Genomic DNA, 14,016 nt, shown 5'->3' with positions numbered 1-14,016 from the left:
TGAATGATGTTGTATGTAGCACCAGGGTTCAGGAGGAACGTTGTTTCATTTCATTGTGTAATGCGTCAGTTATATATGGTTGAAATGACAACAAAAGCTTCTTGACTCTTGACTTGAAACATTAAATCTGTTTGAATTCATTTTCCTTGGTTCATTTTCTCTGTTCTTTTGGCAGGTGAGAACACAGCAATCTTTTGTCGCAGACCAAAAAAACTTGTCCAACTGCTTCCATCTGAGTGAAGTTTCCATTCAGTTGCAAGTGAGGTTTGATGCAGTGTATTTTGAGTTACAAGCAGCATTTTTGTTGCAGCTTGTAAATTAAACCAATGAAACCCCAAAGCAGCCCCATATACCCCTTGAACCGTTTTTTTTTTGCTATTTGGTTTGGTCAATAAAGTGCAGTATGTGAAACCAAACCAGCAAACAAAACCATCATTTTTTTCTAGAGTGGAGGGTGCAGCCTGATGGAACAAGTGGTAAGACTAAGCTGATGAGACTAATCAGTGTGCTCTGTTTTAGTCCGGCGACGCCAATAAAGAAAGAGAGACAGGCAAAAGTTTACCAAACAGAGCTTCTTTAATTACTTTTGTTTTCACCCCGGTGCTTCCTTTTCAGTACTCACGCCGGGGCTCGCCTACACATTCGCGAATCGGCCCGCCTTTCTCCAGCTAGTGCCCATGCTCAGTCACTATTCAGCGACTCTTCTCTGCTTGGTGGCGCTCTCTCCCTAGGCTGTTGTCTTGCTCCTCTTTATTGCCGTTGCCAGACTAAAATAGAGTGCACTGATCAGTCTCATCAGCTGCAGGTGTTTCTTACCGCTCGTTCCGCCCGGCTCCGCTCTCCACCGCAGGCACAGCAATTATGTGACAAACTGTCCTAAAAGGATCATGATGATTAAGTTGTTCCACAAACCTTCACTGTATGCTTAAATATGCATATTCATCTTATGCTGGACTCCTTTTGCATTTCCTGTCAATACACACGCTGACTCGAATAACAACCTCAAAGGCGAATCGACCCTTTCCCCCTGCATCCGTTCGATGACAGGGTGTGTGCGGGATTTACTGGTACCCCTCAGCATTGCAGATAAACACAACAATCCACAACCATATTTGTCCCCAATAGCTTTTTCATGCTCAGTTTTTTGCTCTGTGCCACTGCCAAGTCCTCGAAGCAACAGCTTTTGAAATCTGCAGGGGTACCCACTAGTGCAATCCTCTATAGGAAGTCTTCAAAGGAAATAAAAGCCAGGGTTTGTTTGCATGACCTTTGCATCCCGCCGTAGCGGCAAGGGTGCCGTCATTTTAAAGAAAGATTCATCAACCCTGTCCAGTCTAAACAATACACAGAATAGTTTGGATTACTCTGAATGCCTGAGCCTCTGGGGGGATGTGCGCAAAAAGCCTACAAATAATGATATCTTTGACAAGGTAAAACATCTTAAGCAGAGGGAATCAATCTTAATAGTTTGCTTTATGCAATACATTTTCCCAAGTAAAGTCTACATCAAATGTGATTTCAGTTATTTTAGGACTTGAGAGCTATTTAATAATGACTGTACATGACAACTGACTTTCAACAACCAATAAAACATGCACCAGCCATAACAATAAATCCACCTGCTTCATATTGTGTAGGTTCTCCTTGTTTTGCCAAAACATCTCTGACCCGTTAAAGAATTTGCTGTGGTTTCTGGCACCAAGACATCATCTGCAGATCCTTTAAGTCCTGTAAACTGCAAGGTGGGGATCTTTCTTGGATCTGACTGGTATGTCCAGCGCATCCGACAGGTACTCAATTAAACTGAGATCTTTAAACTCTGTTGTCATGTTTGGGAAACCATTTTTGAGCAATTTGTGGCAGGGTACATAATCCTTCTGAAAGAAGACACTGACATTGCTATTTATGCGTGCACAACAATGTTTAAATAGGTGGTATGTGTCAAAAAACTTCAGCATGAACCCCAGGACTCATCACAGTTTTTTCCAACTTTGCCCAGAGCATCACATTGACTTTACCAGATTGCTGCCTTCCCATAGTGCATCCTGGTAATATTTGTTTACTACTTGAGCAATAGCCACACATGAAGGTAAAACAAACATAATTTATAAGACTTGCATTACGTTACATTCACATTTTTTCTAATTGATGATCATGCTACATCATAACACAGCTCTGCAGGAGAGCATAAAATGCTTCACCATTAATGCAACATCCCCCTATATTGGACACATGATTTTGTATTGATCATTTTATTGTGTACATAAGTGCATAGCCAGCACTATCGGGAGGCTCTTGGGAGGTTGGAAGGCTCTATGATTGTGAAGAAAAAATCAATCAAATTAACTTTAAATAGGAGGTCCACTGTAGAATCTACTGGTGTAGAAGACACGTTTGTATGTCTTGAATGCATTGTGATTTTAAACTGACTGAGATTTGTTCTACATGATTGTTTCTCTCATTTTTACATCCTTGTCTGTCAGTACAATATTCTTCACTAACAGCCACTGAAGGTCATAAAAGAAACTGTCCTCTCCATCAACCCAAGAATGCTCCAATTCACCAAGCCACATCTGAAGGAAAATGCCGGCGGGTTCTACCATCTGACAACAGTTCATCATCAAACCATGAACATAAGGATGCTGTTGCAAATTCTGTAAATCAGCTGACCACAAGTCTCTGTATTGCACGATGGAGACTCTGAACCTAAAACTGTTGGGAATAGTTCTGATGGGTGACCTGAAGTGCAAGCACACAAACAGCCACTCTCGCCATAATAACACAGACCATGCAGACTGCGATGCAGCATATACTATATATTAATTAATTAATTTCCTGTAAGCAATTTTTTCTAATCAGGATTGAAGCCTATCCTGGTGACACATTGATATGCCAGGACCCTGGTGGAAACACCAGTGCCTCAAACACACGTTCTCATTTTTACTTAAAAGCAATTTAAAGACAGAGCAATGGTGTGAACTGGCCTAAAAAAGAACCCATTCGGACAAAACAGAACCTCTGGCTGGTGAGAACCTATTTAACTCATTCAATTCAATTAATTTTTATTTGTATAGCACTTTTAACAATAGGCATTGTCTTAAAGCAGCTATACACAGAAAATGTTGTAAGAAAGAATGAATAAGATTGTAAGTTTGTCCCTAATGAGCAAGCCGGTGGGGACTGTATCAAGCAAAACTCCCTCAGAAGGCATAAGTTAGAAACCTTGAGAGGAACCAGACTCAAGAGGGAACCCATTTTTATCTGAGTGGCACTGAATGTCAGTTTATTACAGTTAAAGAACCTAGATTTATGGTTAATGTTTTTTTGGGATCTGTTACCTGTTGTTAAAGTTGGTGCAGTAGGTAAGATCTTTGCAGCCCAGTTGGCACGGTTCCCGCACATCTGCCAGGCAAGTGATGAGATCAGTTTCCACAGGGCTGTACTCACAGACCTGGTCAAACTCCTGCCATGTCTGAGTTCCCCAGTTGGTGCTGATCTCCTGGCACATAACTCTGTCGAACAATATGTTACACAACTGCATTCAGAGACGTGAACACGTGGGCCTGTCAGATCTGCTTTGTGTTAAGCAAAAGTGCCACGCTATAAGGTTAAACCTAGGTTAAAAAAAAGCTGACCTGCACTGTGAGGAATTCGCTTTGGAGCAGCAATGGAGCTTGGCACAGTCCATCTTGGCTGTTGGGGAGGTCTCTGGGTCACTTTTGGCCGGAGGGTGAGCACTACCCAGAAAGCACTGCCACAGTGGGTCCTGGGGGAGGGGCTGGCTTCCACACTCTTCAATCAGACCTTCCATGATCTCTTGCTCGGTGTTCATGGTGCGCAGGATCCGTTTACATGCCGTCTGGCAGTGTGTCTCCTCAGCCCGGTCGCAACAGTACAGGCCTGGAGGAAACATATGCTTATGGTTAGAAAGTATGACAAGAAGAATGCATAGAAATTTACATGGCCTGTGGAAAAGGTAAATGTCCTGATTAGGTAAGAAGCATATGATGTATTGGTTCTAAAATTGCTCAACAAAAGTGTAACATGAACACAAACACATAACTACATATAAAGCATGAAACCATAACACTTAAATGAATATCAAAGAGTAACAAAATAAGAAAATGATTTTATGCTTGGTAAATTAGGTGAAAGTTTTTGTGTTCAGTAAAATAGGATTATATGGTCATTAGATTCATATGTAAATAAATATTCAAGTTTATAATTATGGCAGCTTAGAAAAAACATTCAAAACCTTCTAACATATTATACTTTATACAGTTCCAAAACTTTTTGTATATACATTGTATATACATACATTGTGTATGTTTGTGAATACCAGACCTATTCCAGATATTGTTCTATTTCCTGTTATAATAATCTCCATTATTTTGGGAAGGATTTTGACTAAAATTTGGTAAGTGGCTGTGGGGATTTGTGATCACTTAGCCACAGAAGCTTGACTTCAGACATTGATGTTGAGTAAGAAGGTCTAGAGTGCAGTCTGCATTCCAGGTGCTCAGTGGAGGTGACGAAGTTCACTTGAGTTGTTCCACACTAACCTTGGCTACAACATTTATTTTGTTACCACCAAATAAAATTAAAAAAATGTATTACTTAAAATAAATAAATAAATAAATACATTACTATTTATTTGACACATTTTCAGTCTATTTTCTCTTTTTATGATTATGTTATTTATACAATATATTTTTTTTATTATAATTATTTTAATTAAATAAAAAATTCATATATGTGTGTGTTTCTCAATTGTTGTGTTTTTTTTTTTTTGTTGTTGCCTTCTTGTCCAGGTCACTCTTGTACAATTAATTTGATCTCAGTTATGTTGGTTAATTAAAGGTTACTTTGGCAGAACATTTTTGCCATTTTTCTGGAATTTACTAGCAGAGTTGTATCAGACCATCATACATTTCCATGTTAGATCAATGAGAGCAACACAAATTAACAGTTAAAATAATCTCATTGGTTAGATGTGCAGAGTGCAGGAAGTATGCTCACTATCAATCGGGCTCCTAGTCGGATATGATTTGGTATAGTTGGCCACGCAGCTCATGAGCTGAGGGCTAATGCTCTGGCAATACTCCTTGACAGTGTTGATCTGAGACACGGTGGGTGAGGAGTCTGTGCGGAAGATGGCCTGGCAATATTCCCGGCAGTGAGTGTGTCTCCCTGCGTAGCTGCAGCACACCGAGCCCACTGCAAGAGCACAAAAAGACAAGCCAATCAAAATAAATAAATATACAAATAAATAAATACAAATTCTCAAAGCTGATAACATTAGTGAATTAAATTGAGCCTGTAAGTTATAGTGGTAGAAGAATGCTGAGGATGGAGCCACCAGGAAGGAGGAAAAGAGGAAGGCCAAGCAGGAGGTTTATGGATGAGGTGAGGGAAGACATGCAGGTAGTTGGTGTGAAAGAGGCAGATGTAGAGGACAGGGGGGTATGGAGACGGATTATCCGCTGTGGCGACCCCTAATGGGAGCAGCCGAAAGAAGAAGAAGAAGAAACCGCAAGAAAAATCTGGGATCTTTTTTTATTTAAGAGAGAAAATTTTAATAATTGGAAAATGTAATTATTAAAAAATGAAAACTATTATGAAATATATATAATAATTATAATTAAATGCAAAACGTTGAATATTGAATCATATTCAGTATCGAGCTGTAAGCAAATTGACCAGGTTAACTCATTCATCCAATTAAAGTCTTTTTTCTTCCACTGAAGCACATGCTTAAACGATGGAATTGATCCGACATTGAATAGTCAAGCTTTACACAAACCTGTAAGACTTGCAACTAAGAAATTCTTGTAAAATAAAAAAGGAATTCTTGTACATATTTCTAAGATTTGAATTTTCACTCAGCTTGTTACACTGAAGAAGAATGACAAAGAGAAGCATTTAAACCCTACTGTGTGTGTGTGTGTGTGTGTGTGTGTGTGTGTGTCTGTGTGTGTGTGTTTGTGTGTTTCATAAGCCCATGTACCCCTTGGGTCACTTGAACCAAAGGTTATTCCTCATAATGCAAAGGGCTATGTGTCAGGGGGTCCGAAGTCCGGACAGGAAACCTGTACCCCCTGTGACTGTGTCTGCAGGCCAGTGAACACACATATGAACACAAATAAGCATTTCATTCGCTAGTGAGCTAAATTGCAACGAGATGAAAGGTCATGCCCTTGCCTTGCAGGCACAGAAACATGATTTGCCAAGTAGAATGGGGTCTTGTTTCCTTTTTGCTCACATTAAGGCACATAGAAGTCACAAAGCAGTTTCAATATTGTACAATATTTCCAAAACTAAATACAAATGAGACAATATATGAGCCATTTCAGTATCATTTAGATTGTTTAAGCACTGCGCACTTACTTTCATTTTTGGTGATACAGCTGTAAAGTGGTTTCTGCAGAAAAAAAATGAAAGAGCATGTTAAACACAGGCTCTGCTTTAGAGAAAGCAATAATATTCTTGATAGAGAAAGTAATTCTGTTACTTGTAGGTTTTGGCACTGCCTTGTTTAACATGTCCCCCTCCCCGGTATATCAACATCAAAGAATAAAAACAGATTAAATCCTTGGAAGATTTTCAAAAGGCTGTGTTTCGACCTTGACAGGCAGTTCAAACCTTCCGTCCCATATTTTTGTATATAAACACATAAAGCACCGAGATACCATTCAAGCAACAATCTTTCTCCATACTCCTGCTTTTAAAATTAATTTCAAAATTGGGCCATCATAACAATATCAATTAAAAAGAACCTTCAGAAGAGCTTAACAGCACTGGTCATTAACACCTTACTCTGGCTTGCTTGCCAAGTTAAAAAGAAAATTTCGGGATTCCCATAAGTGCTTTATAAAGTTGCGTGCTTTGGCTCGAAACAGGATTGCTCGTAAATTGAGGGCATAAGATAAAAGCGTCTCTGGGTTTAAAGCGGGAATGTGTCTGCTCCAAAACAAACATTATACCAAGTGGTTTGTTTGTTTATTTAGACAAAGAAGGTGATCCAGTTTAAAGGAGGAAATAATGGAAAGGGAAAATGTATCCATTAAAGCCAAGGTATGTGATAAGTGCTATACTGAAAAATGACTTTTATTTATTTTTATTTTATATTTTGTTCCATTGCTTCACATTTCTTCTAAAACCAAAAATGTCCCAATATATCATGTATGACAAGTAAGGAACTTATATAAGAAACTAATTTGTGAGAATTAAGACTGGCATATGGGAAATCTATTCATTAAAACATACATCAAGATTCAGACTCAGTTCTGGGAGTGATCCTCAGAGACATAAAGGCCATTTCTGCTAGTCTTTAAACACTATCAGAAACACTTACTTACCTACATTTTGATATATTCTTTTAGTCTATTCTCTTCATTTTTTAGCTTTTCTCTTGGTTGTGCTGCATCCAGTAATGCATGCATATTATCATATTATAATAATATAACAGAAATACATTACATTACATAAAGCTGTTGCTTTAACCAATCAGATTTGCTGGCAATACTGGGGTCAGGCTAAAGTGTAAAATGCACAGCCCACCACACAGAGTTCTGGCAACAGAGCAGCTTACAATAAACCTTCATGTCATGTAAAATAAACAGGAGGAATTACTAAGAATCCAGGTTAGAGTTTTGTTTATCTCTTTATCTAAAAACAAAGAGAGGTAAATATACTGAGATAGAACTAATACTGTCCATACCAACATAAAACGTGTAAATGATTTATGAGTTTAAGAAATACCTATTGGTTAGTTTGTCGTTCAATTTTACATTCAACAGAAGCTCAAGGCTTGACCTTGAAGACTAAGATTTATTAATTTATTTATTTTACTTTTCATTACTCGCATTACAAACTGTAAATTAAGAAAATTTACATAAAATAGTAATGTGATCCTGATATTATGATAAAAAAAAAGGCAGAAACTTTGTATCATGCCGTTAAAGGAAGTAATTATCAAGGGTGTAGTGTGATGCGAATCTGTTTTTTTTTCTAAAAGCACATTCTGAATTGTTTGATTGCTCTGTGGAAATAGGGTGGGGTTGGTCATTAACTATGGTGTGCATGGAGGGAGGAACCAGGGAAGATGAGCGGTAATGATCAAGCTGTATGAAATTGAGGTTTCTGTATTTCAGTGAGCAACACAGATTTGGGTGTGTGTGTGTATGCGTAAAAGAAAGTGAAATTAAAGAAAGTAGCAAAATGAAGATCCATTTAAGTTGTTCCAACCTTTTATACCAAAACAGCTTGCAAATAATGACAAATTCTATCGGATATATACCAAATATATATAAAATATATAAATATATATAAACTATCCACTTGCCATCCTTTTTTTATCCAATTATAGTTATGTTTAATGCTGTAAAACATGTACTTATAATTACACATATGTATCAGTGATCAATGTGGTATAAGAGGATTAACACAATGAGACTATAATCGACTATAATAGAAGTTCTTTACCAACCTCTTTCTCACTCTTTGTCTATCTATCCATTTATTATTAGCCCCTGACTTTAAAAAGTGTTTACCAAATAGGTTACTGTCTATGAGCTGTTACTACAAAAACTATTAACTGTAAAAAATATATATAAATTTGAATGTGCTCTATAAATGATCTGACCAACCCGATTCAATCATTTAACTGCGCCGTGGGATCAAGGAAATTGCATAACACCTTTATGCCAGTAATATTTGGGAAATCCAGAAGCACCTTACTATATGCATCATTATAACACTTTATAGCAGTCTTTTCTAGAGGGTGACCAATTCATCGGTTTTGTTTATTAATCGGCACTGATAGTTGATTCCAGGAATTATCGACTATCAGCAAAAATCCATAGAAAATAGTTTTCCGGCTTGCGCCCGTGCGCTTCATAGACGCTGCACAAAGAGCGCTACATCACATTTATTATTTATAATTATTAACTATTAACAATTTTAATAATTATGTATTAATTAATAATTATGAATAAGAATCATGATTCAATACTGCTTTTTATTGTTTATTTTTGTAATTAAGTTCATTACTATTTAACATGAAGTGTTACAGTATGCTTGTTTGGTTTTTATCCAGTATCCGTTTTTAAAAACTTGATTGATTAATTGGTTATTGGCGAGTGCGATCAAACCTGGCTATCAGTATCAGTATTGGTCGTCCTCTACTCTTATCTAGCCACTGATTCCAAACTGTTATTCACAGAAAGCAAGTTAAGAGTTAGGATTGTGTTTGATTTTTCATGATTCATTAGCTACGTAAGACGATCTGAAACACAGTGTTTTGCTATTGTTCAGTTGAAAGTTGTCACACCAAAGTCTGAATCAAGTTTGCAGGCTGACTTGTGATCAGCTCTAACTCTGAACTCCTCAATTACTCCTCAATTAGCCATTAAATCCTCCTACACTGAAAACTCTCACTTAAAGATTTCTAAACTTATTACATTCAAAGTGAGCACTTATTCTATCAGCTGTTTAGCGGATACTTTACAAAATACTTACCTCTGTGTCTTTTCTGCATACTTTTGAGATATCATTTCTAGATGATGCCTGGACACGAAGAAGAAAAAATAAAACATCAGAGATTGAGTCCTAACCGAAAAAAAAAAAATAAAGTGTCCATAAAGTGTATGTCTGAGATTGCATATAGGGCAAAAAAGATGCTATAAATATTATACTCAGTACACACTGAATAATAAATCACTTATGACATAATTTAGCCTGTAGTTAATTAGACTTTTTTTAAGCTCCAAATTCTCGAAAATATAGTTTCTACAAAAATAAAATACATAATATACTACTACTGTTACTACTATTGCTACTACTACTACTAATAATAACAATCTGTATATAGAGCAAAGCTATTTTACGATTCAAATGACCAAATAATTGCAAATTTTGTATATAAATATAAATGTTACATTTATATCCGAAATATTTAACAAAAAATTTGTAATTACATTTTCACTGTTAAATTTTCAGTGTCTTTTCGCAGTGTATCTCTACAGTAGCAGGTTTCCAGGGCATTTCCCTTGGGTTTTTTTTTGGCTAACAGCATCTGAGTATTTACCTTTTTGCATTCCCTGCGGCACTCTGCCGAGATGGCCAGCTCGCAGCAGCCGAGGCCGACCCATCCTTCAGATTTCCTTGATGCCCCTGAAAAAGACCACAAACATACTCATAAACAAGTACAAAACAAATAAATCTTGTAGAATAATGCAGCACGCATTTCTGTTTGACCATTTTTATTCGAAATATAAATAAATAAATATAAAAGAGCTGAAATTGAAACCTATAACGCCACACACATTTATTCACGACAGATATATATATATAAAATACTCCACTAAAAAATTATTTGTAATCACTAAACATTTGTACATTGTACATAAACATTTCCTTTTTAATGGATATTATTACACGATGTCTGATTGCTATAAACTGTGATATTTTTGTTTCTGGAAGACATAAGGCCTTCGTTTAAGAATACACTCTTGGAAGAAAAAAATAGAGCACGCTCATAATGTAATATAAATATAAAGCTTTTAATGGTTTTAACAACAAATTATAGGGCATAAAATAAGAAATGCGTTCCTGAGACTCTCCTGAGACTCTCCTGAGACTCTCCTGAGCCTACATTTGCTTGTTTATTTAAAAGCGAAAAAACAGATAAAATCATGATAAAGATTAAAATGTTTGATGTCAAATTAACACAAAAACACTAACACATATCTGTGTTTAATGCTTGCTAATCATTAAAAGCTTTGTATTTTATTTTTGGACCAGCCCATGTCCTTTACCCGGGAGTGTACAAGTACTGAGTAAAAAGATCAAATCACACATCCTCACATCGCTGTTATGCATCTCTGCCTAAAGTTCTTACCAGGTAATGTAGAGTTAATGCAGATCCAAAGCTCATTCTGCAGAAAAAAATACAACAAATTATGGTAAGACTCCTGCACAAGACTGTTCAGTTAATTCACTTAATTCAGTTAAGACATCTGTCATAACTTCCCAGGTGTTTTGTGCATACTTGATTATTATTATATTTTAAAGCTATGCCAGAAAAAAATTATAGTATATAAAAAAATTGGAAAAACACAGTAAATATATTTGAGTAAAATGACTGTGATCTGTCATTGAAAAAGGATTAAAACAAAAAAGTGCATTGCAAAAGAAAAAAATGTAATAAATTGCACACATGCAAAACAAACACAATGAAACTAAATACAATATACACGAATAAACAGAGCAAAACCTGAAAAATGGAACAGGGGTACAAAAACATGAACAAAATCCATAAATAAGAGACATGAGGTGCAGAAAACTGTAATTCTATATACAGGTGTTATCCAGCATCATTGGTGCATGAGCAGACGTGTCATGGCCCTGTGACGTGCAGAGGCTGATGGGAAATGTAGTTTGTGACATAATTGGGATAACTATAGTAAGTATTTTATTTGGCATTTATTTGTATCATAATTTATGCGGCATGTGTTTGTTTGAAGGATTATTTAATTTTTCCAGTACATGATTCTTACACCTTCATTTGCATATATTTGTTCTCATTTTCTCAAGCTCCTCAGATCACTCTGATTCACAGCTATTTTCATGCGATTTGCAGGTGAGGATCAAAATGGAAAACTAAATGGAGGCAGTTTTAAAAAATTATTTAAAATGCCTGAACCAAACTAAACCGAAGGCAAGAAACGAAATCCAGCTGTACAATGATTTCATGAAACTCTTGCTAATCTCAGTATTATGCAAGGAGTATTTTGTTATTGTGTCTTAAACGATGCCGATCAAAGAAATGCAACAATCGTGAGTAGAAGTTTTATAAAAAAAAAAAGCCTGTGTTGCAGCAGGAGCGGCGGTCTCCCAGGATGATGGCTACTTGAGACAGAGAAAGTGTACTGACTTTGTCATAGATTTTGTTTCTGGCTTTTCACAAGACAGTCAGCAAAATAAACAGGATATTTTCTGAAGTTAGGGTTGTATGTCACTGCAAACATTCCTTCATGCTTTCTGGGAGGTGAAAAAAGCAGCTCCTGTCAAACACTATCACTGTTATTTGTGAAAGGCAAGAGGGAAAAAAAAAAACAGAGTAAGAAGCGTATAAGCACTCGAATTAAAGTGTTTGAGTGATCCCATCTTCTCACGTGCTACGTGTTATTCCGAGGAACCTGGAGAGCGATTTGAAGCTCTATGTGGTGCAAAACCGCTTCTAAAATCCATTTGGGCAAATTAGAGAAGGACACGTGTCCAAATAAAATAAAGCGTTCCACTTGCTGCCTAATTAGAGACTGAGTGTAATTGCACGCTGCTCCCACTAGCATTCCAGGTTTGTAATTAGGGATTAGGGTGGTGTATATGAAGCTGTTTGTCAGCCTTTATCTTTCAAACTTCTTTCCTTTTTTTCACCCTGCTTAGGTGAGACCAAAACAGAGGGATCCACGTCACACAAAAAAAGCAAGGAACGTTTACTGCTTACTTCAGAGCTTATCTGGATGGACAGGTGATTCAGCTTACCATAGACTCGGGACAGTAACTCGGTAAACGTGGGAGTAGATACCTTAGACGGGATTCACTTCTAATAGTTGCAAGCTGTGGAAGGAAAAAAAATACAATACACCACTGAGCAGACAGAATTGAACAGAAATATCATTTTGATATCAATACTAATAAGGCAATCAACATTTTAATGGGTTGGCGGCTCTTTTTATAGAAGGACCTAAAGATTCTAGCACTGTTGAATACTTGATTTTGATTGGTCAGAAGGTTGTTCATTTTCTATTGCAGCACAGTCTGGGAAGTTTTACCAGCTGCAATTACAGTACTAAGTTTTCATTTCTTCAGTAATAATTAACACAGGAGGTTTATATAAACACTAAATGCTATAAAAAATATCATGGACAATATCAAAAAGTCAATGACTCAAGAAGTCAACAATATGCCTTTCTTATTAGTTTTCCTTTGTTGTGTGTCTTTGTTTTTAGAGTATTTTCATATGGGAAAACTTTTACTTCGCTGAATTTGAATGCATATTTTTTATCTCCATTAAATTTCGCTACTTTGAAGTAAAAACATAAAGAGTATTAAATGTGAACCTGTTGTGAGACCACAAATTTAACCACACAGGTCTTTTGAGAATTGTGTACAAACTTGGCATGTTCTTTATAACGAGAATTTACAGTCCTATCTGTAATATATACAAAACGAAGAACAAGTCTAAAAAAAAAAAAACAAGACTTGGATGATACTAAATAGGTGTGAAATGTTAAAGCTTTGTGACCAAAAACAGGAGGAACAGGAACAAAGGAACAGGAGGGAATAAATTGATAACCTAATCAAGGAGTAACACAGAACAGGTGAACACAATCAGGCAACAAACTAGTCACAGAATGGGGCAGAAACATGGCTAAGACAGAAACCAAAACATGGCACGTGGCACTTGTTGCCATGGGAACGGAAAACCTTGAAACTCCTCTCGGTTCTTTCCACACATGATGTGATTAATTGTCAATCTGCTGCAGGGAATTTCAGTTCTCGCGAAATAGCAGTATAATGTTTGTTTTATGAAAACCAGTCAAATCCACCACAGGTAAGACAGTGTCATAGTTGTTTTGAATTTGCTTGGCTTTGGTGGTTAGGATTACTCTGAGAGGACATTCAGTACGAGAGATTAATTAGCATTCGAGCCTCTAGGACAGTTTGTCGTACTTCCAAACTGCTGCAGGCAAGACAGAAAACCTATCTGCCAAAACTGTCTCAAATTCCACATGCTCAGCTAATTAATCCTGCTTTAACAAAATTAGGATACATTCATGCAAACTGTTCTGGAGTGGAGGGTAGAATCTTAATAGAGATTTTGCAATTTAAATGGAAACCGAATCCTTGATTAGTTTCGTCAGCGAGTGTGGAAGAAGTAGTCATTTTTTATCAGATCATTTCAAAAAGGACTCTTCATGTACATTAGTAGTCAGAAGAAATGGTAATGCT

At 36.7% G+C, this 14,016-nt stretch overlaps 1 protein-coding gene across 1 annotated transcript in view; it reads right to left on the bottom strand.

The window, feature by feature from the left end:
* reck (reversion-inducing-cysteine-rich protein with kazal motifs) overlaps window positions 1-14,016 on the bottom strand; it is a 66,518-nt gene that overhangs the window by 27,810 nt on the left and 24,692 nt on the right. Inside the window, exons 3-10 of the mRNA XM_046848476.1 lie at window positions 12,547-12,621; window positions 10,901-10,937; window positions 10,088-10,173; window positions 9,520-9,567; window positions 6,388-6,421; window positions 5,020-5,217; window positions 3,636-3,900; window positions 3,339-3,512 (exon numbers count right to left, since the gene is read on the bottom strand). Of these exons, the coding sequence (XP_046704432.1) occupies window positions 3,339-3,512; window positions 3,636-3,900; window positions 5,020-5,217; window positions 6,388-6,421; window positions 9,520-9,567; window positions 10,088-10,173; window positions 10,901-10,937; window positions 12,547-12,621 (917 nt within the window). The remainder of the gene's footprint in view (window positions 1-3,338; window positions 3,513-3,635; window positions 3,901-5,019; window positions 5,218-6,387; window positions 6,422-9,519; window positions 9,568-10,087; window positions 10,174-10,900; window positions 10,938-12,546; window positions 12,622-14,016) is intronic.

Source organism: Silurus meridionalis, chromosome 4, assembly GCF_014805685.1.
Source record: "Silurus meridionalis isolate SWU-2019-XX chromosome 4, ASM1480568v1, whole genome shotgun sequence".
NCBI classification, from domain to species: Eukaryota; Metazoa; Chordata; class Actinopteri; order Siluriformes; family Siluridae; genus Silurus; species Silurus meridionalis.
The sequence above is the reverse complement of the archived record's forward strand: the minus strand, read 5'-3'. Positions and strand labels throughout refer to the sequence as shown.